The sequence below is a fragment of the Rattus norvegicus genome, chromosome 1 (genome assembly GCF_021556685.1).
Source record: "Rattus norvegicus strain SHRSP/BbbUtx chromosome 1, alternate assembly SHRSP_T2T, whole genome shotgun sequence".
NCBI lineage: Eukaryota > Metazoa > Chordata > Mammalia > Rodentia > Muridae > Rattus > Rattus norvegicus.
The window spans coordinates 90506956-90512950 of NC_141534.1; the positions used below are offsets into that span (position 1 = coordinate 90506956).

General features: G+C 54.2%; 1 protein-coding gene across 1 annotated transcript; it reads left to right on the forward strand.

Annotated features, from left to right (window-relative positions):
* Positions 1-2358: 2358 nt before the first annotated feature.
* Zfp296 (zinc finger protein 296) lies at positions 2359-5605 on the forward strand. The gene is given in 3 exon segments (NM_001432364.1): positions 2359-2669; positions 2861-3004; positions 4565-5605. Coding segments are annotated over 3 exon segments (1350 nt in total). The 5' UTR covers positions 2359-2413; the 3' UTR covers positions 5515-5605.
* The last annotated feature ends 390 nt before the right edge of the window (positions 5606-5995 follow it).

Below are 5995 nucleotides of genomic sequence, written 5' to 3' on the forward strand. Positions count from 1 at the left end.
GACTGGTGGGCTCAGTGAGTTAAAGAGCTTGCTGCCAAACCTAAGGACATGAGTTCAAATCCATAGACCCACATGGTAGAAGGAGAGACATACCTCCTGATTTCTGTCCTCTAACCTCTACTTGCATGCTGCGGCATATGTGAACACACACTAAGTGAATGCATATTTCTTAAAGTGGATTAATAAGTAAGTGGATTTACTGATTCTCAAAAGTACATTTTAAAAGCCACCTTTGTGTTGAGCATGGTGGCGGCATGCCTTTAATTTCAGCAGAGGCAGAGACGGGCAGATCTCTTGAGGAGGCCAGCCTGTTCCACAAAGCGAGTTCCAGGACAGTCAGGGCTATCCAGAGAAACCCTGTCTCAAAAACGAAGGTCACCTTCGGTGGTGGTCTGGGTCCAGCCTCTACTAAGGCTTTCAAGGCTTCGAGGGAATTGGGAACAGATGGAGGTCATAGGGAGTAATTTGCAAGGCCTTCGGCAGGGTGTGGCTACTTTAGATATGCTGGCCAGGGAGGCCCTGGGCCCTGGGAGGACAATTGAGGCCTTGCCTGAATAACAATATGAGGAACTTCAGAGCTTGGCCTTGGAATTCACTCAGCTGCCTGAGGACACCTGGGGCCGGACACACCAGGGCCCTAAACATACTGAAAGCTTGTGGTGGGTGGGTGGGTGGGGGAGGACGTTCGGCAAACAGTTCTACTGTGATGTGGTAGATGCCAGGAAGAAAAGAGAACTCAGAAAGGATTGAGGGTGTGGCAGGGTGCTGATGCCACTTCAAGCCGTGTACCGGAGAGAATTCTTATCTGAGGAAGTTCAGGGGGCCCCAGAGGGAGGCAGAGGGGACAGCTGGCCCTTTGGTTTCAACTTGTAGCCTGGGACTAGGAAGAACATACTTCTGATTTGTTTCAAACCTTTCCAGACCCCCACACCTAACCCCGCCCCGTACCAGGAAAACCAACTAACCTCAGAGTAGCTAAAAGACCCTCTGGATATGACCTTTACCCAAGTTCCTGCCCCCCCCCCCCAGTCTTGTTAGTTCAGAATGCATAGGTTCCTTCTTGGCTTTTCTTGGTACCTTCAAAAACCTCAGGTCTTCATATTTATTTACTTATTGAGACAAGATCTCCCTAGATAATATCCTGGTTAGCCTGGAACTCATCACGTAGACCACGATGATCAGGAACTCTTGGGCAATCCTGCCTCTCATTCCAACATGTAGTATTGGGCTCACAGTGTGTACTACCACCATCAAAGGGGGGGGAGCGTTTTAAAAAACTTTGTTTCAGGATCTCATGTACCCAAACTGGTCTCAAAGTCCCTATGTAGCTGACCTCTACAACTTCCATGTGCTGAGATGACAGATAGACAACGGCCACCCTGCCTTCCCAGGTACAGGGAAGAAAATAGAAGTCCTCTTGTGGGGTACCCCTGCCTGCTTCCTAGCTTGATTTGGCTCTGGGGCACTTGTCTGCACAAAGGATACTCTATATACTATGAAACAGCCCCAATGGGCCTTGAATTTGTAATTCTCAGGCACATGAGTAGCTGGGAAAACCAGGAAGAACTGAGGTGAAGAAGGGGTCTTTTTTTTTTTTTTTGGTTTTTTTTGAGACAGGGTTTCTCTGTGTAGCCATGGCTGTCCTGAAATTTACTTTGTAGACCAAGCTGGGCTTGAATTCAGAGAATCCACCTTTCTCTGCCTCCGGAGCATTAGGATTAAAGGCATGCACTTTTACAGTCATTTCTATGTGGTGACCACTCCCTCTCACTGCCACCCTCCATCCCCACATTATGGAATGAAGTCTGGGATGTAGCCCACTGGGTGGAACACTTGACTAGAAGAGTGTCAGAGGTTCTGAGTTCAATGCCCAGCACCACACAATATAGGTGTAGTGAGGCACCCCTGTAAAACCACCGCTGGAGAGGGGGAAGAAAATCAAACGAACGAAGCCATCCTCAAACTAGCCGTTACATGGCTAGTTTGAGCTTAAAAGGCAAAAAAGAAAAAAAGAGGGGGGGTGTTTAAAGCGAAATTTTCTTAGTATACTTCCCCACTAGTGAGAGATGTCCACCACTTCTCGCTTGGGGGATGAGGGGCTGCATCCCGAGCCTCAGGTATCACCAGCGCCTAGGGGTGGGAACGAGGGGCACTGGGAATAGCTTTTTTCACTCTCCTGGGTGAAATCGAGCCCAAGGGAGGAGGGCACAATTTGCGCACTGGTCCCCGGGGCAGCGGGCTGGGCGGGGAAGGTCGAGTTTGACCGCCGCGACTGGCCCCGAAAAGACCCCGCCCCAGTGGGCGGAGACAAGGCAGGACCAGCACGTGTAAAAGGTTCGGCGCGGGTCGCCTAGAGCTACTCACTCACCTGAGCGCCTGGCCGCTACGCGAATTACCTCTGCGTTCTTGCCCCATGTCCCGCCGCAAGGCCGGCCGCGTGCCTCGCCGCGTAGACCCGGAGCCCAACGACGACATGGAGATGCCTGATCTCATCATTGATGTGAAACCGGACCGCGACCTGGGGTCCTTGGCACAAGGGCCCTGGTCCGCGAGGGACGTGCCCATGCCGGGGCTCTTCGATGTGGAGCGTCGCCTCCAAACCGCCTCGCGCCCACTTGGCGCGCCCAGCACGTGTGCCCCGTGGATGCCTCTGAGTTCTATGTCTTCCGGTGAGTTCCTACCTTCGCCCCTGCTTGCATCGGGACCTTTGGGTGGGTGTCTCTCCCCTGAGGATGGCCCGGGGACCGGCCTGGCCTCCCCAGCCTTCGCCTCTAACCTCCGGGTTTCCCCTCTCCACCTTGGAGCCCTCACTCGGAGCCGGGCTCCACCCCACCGCTCACCACCCGCTTCCTCCCTGCAGACCGCCAGCCCTGGACCGACAAGCACCCAGATCTGTTGACCTGCGGCCGCTGCGGGAAGATCTTCCCATTAGGGTCCATCACCGCTTTTATGGATCACAAAAAGCAAGGCTGTCAGCTCCGTCAAATCTCCGACCCCATCTCAGGTAAGTAATTCAGTGTGCAGTGCACGCCTGATCCAGGGTTGGACTTCCTGCCCTGCGGAGGAGCTAAGGTGGACAGATGGGGCACCAATCGTTACTTCCCCTTTCTCCTTGCTCCCCTTAGGGTAGAGCCTGGGCGTGGCTTGGTCTTGCCTGTCCTAGGGCAGGGACTAGAGATGGGGCGGGGGCTGGGCAGTGGAGGAAGGCCACCCACAAGGTGTGGCCAGCCCCAGAAGACTGGCCCGGGGTTTTGCCATACACCCCTAATTTAGTTTCACTTCTTCTTTCCCGTGGACAGAAATAACTGACCAGGTGGCTGGACCAGGGTTGGCAGTAGGGACCTAGTGGAGGATGGGACATTGGCCTGGGGAGTACCACACCTACTGTGTTTTGATCCTTCTCATTGAGGTTTAGACAGTTCAGAACCAGGGAAGGGTCATCTGGCTTGTTCCCCTTGCTGGGATCTCCCAGCAGAGTGCTGGGAAGCCCCTGGTCTGGGCGCTACATACTCGAGTTGTATGTGGGGGAGGAATTAGGACTGCGTGGTGTCTGTCCAGTGAACTCTTGTTATGAGATTTTAAAATATGGTCTGAACTTGAATTTCCAGCCCCCAGCTCATGTGGTGCCCAGGTGGAACTTGGGAAATGTAATTATATTTGGGGCTGGGATCCAATCAGCTTTGGTTGAGGGTGGGGCTAAGATGGGTCCACCTGAATAGCAACTCCAGCAATGACGTGTGGGCACTTGGTGTGGGTCTCTGCTGAATTTAACATTTTAGACAGGGTCTCATCCTGGCCTAGGCAGCTACTATTACTGTTATTATAGGCTTGGATAGTTGTGGGTACTTTGTTTTGTGAGACTGGGTTTCTAAGTAGCCCTGAGTGGCCTAGAACTCTGTAGACCAGGCTGGCCTCCAACTGAATAAAGATCTGCTTGCCTCTGCCTCCCCAGTGGTGGGATTAAAGGCGTGTGTCACCACCTTTGGCTTAGCTGTGGGTATTTTGCTATCTGAGGCTCAGCTCACAGTTGAGGGCTTATTATGGTGACCAAAACTCTCAGCTGTTCCCTATTTGAGGTCAGCCCTAGAAGGGCCACTCAGACTCCCCATACTCTAGCAGCTTAGGAAGCGGGCAGAGAGGGTCTAGTCCAAGGTTACACAGCTAGGGAGGAAAAGCCTTGAGTTTGACAGGTCTCTGTTTAGTTTTGGTCTGTGGTATCATAAAGGCCACCCCGTCCAGACTGGGATTGGGCTATCCAAAGTCTAATAGGTCTGGGGAGTGTCCTGTAGACACTATAGACACCATGAGCCTAGAAAAACATCAAATTTGGAATCCACACACCAGCCCACCTCCCCTAGTGTTGTTTCTGTGCCAAGCCCCAGCTCTGGGCTTTCATATTAAGATCTACTTTTTGAGCCTCTGTCCCTGCTTCCCCAATACCTTGGTGCCCCCCACCCCTACAAATATTAAAACCTGTTTATACTTCAGGAGGTTCCCTGAGGGCAGCATCTGTCATGTAGCATCCTATTGTGGTGATACTCACTGCCCCTTCCTTCCCTTTCAGAATCCAAAGAGCTGAAGGCTCTGAGCTGCCTCCAATGTGGCAGACAGTACACCAGTGCTTGGAAGTTGCTGTGCCACGCCCAGTGGGACCATGGGCTATGCATCTACCAGACACAACAATTGGAGACCCCAGAGGCTCCGTTGCTGGGCCTGGCTGAGGTGGCTGCAGCCATGTCAGCAGTGGCAGTGGTGGGGCCAGTTGAAGACAAGCCCCCTTCAGTGAGTAGCGCTGCCCGGCGGAGCCCTACCTGCTTCGTGTGTAAGAAGACCCTCAGCTCTTTCAGCAACCTCAAGGTCCACATGCGTTCCCACACTGGTGAGCGACCCTACTCCTGTGACCAGTGTTCCTATTCCTGCGCTCAGAGCAGCAAGCTGAACAGACACAAGAAGACCCATCGGCAGCCAACGCCTGGGAGCCCCTCCACTTCTGCCAGTAGCCGCGAAGTCTCCCCAGCAGCCCCTCCTGAACCAGCTGCCTATGCAGCTGCTCCAGCCAGCACTCCCCCATGCCAGAATGTGGAGAAGGCTGGAGCTGCCGCCACAGCCGGAATTCAGGAACCTGGGGCCCCTGGCAGTGGGGCTCAAGAGAGTCCAGGTTTTGGTGGCTGTGGAGCCACTGCCAAAGTAGAGAGGACGGACTCTGTAAAGATGGAGAAGACAACACCCAGGAAGAGTCACCGGGCTGGGGGCAAGTGTGAGTTCTGCGGGAAGTCCTTCACCAACAGCAGCAACCTCACGGTGCATCGGCGATCGCACACTGGCGAGCGGCCCTATACCTGTGACCAGTGTTCCTACGCCTGTGCCCAGAGCAGCAAGCTCAACCGCCACCGCCGCACACACGGGCTGGGAACTGGCAAGACTGTGTACAAGTGCCCGCACTGCCTCGTACCCTTTGTCCTGCAGGCCACGCTGGACAAGCACCTGAGGCAGAAGCACCCGGAGATGGCCTGAGATGTTCTGTACAGACAGGTGTTCCTCAGCAAGAGGACACGGCCAGCACTTAGCCATTCTTTTGTGTAAATAAACCATCTCCTATTTATTCGTGTGCCTGGACTTGGGCTTTCTTGGGGTGTCTGAGGTGGGATGCTCCCTCCATAGTGTGGACAGCTGGACAGACCGGTTTGGAGTGGGGGGTAAGTGCCCTGGGCACTGGAGGACTGGCACAGAAAGCTGTGCTCCCGGTTCTTGGTGTGGGTGAGGCCAGGGGCAGGGAGAGGCCTGGACCTGTCACCAGAGGCTTCTGGGCCCAGTCCAGTCCTATCCCGTCATCCACTGGCCCTGTCCACACATGCCATAGTCTGGGCCTTTGACTGGATTGGCCCCTTCCTCCTGCCCCTGCAGGCCTCACTCACCACACCCTGCAGGCTACCTACAGCACCTGCAGCAGTCTTCAGCCTGGAAGTTCTAAATTAGAGGACAGCATGTGGCGAAG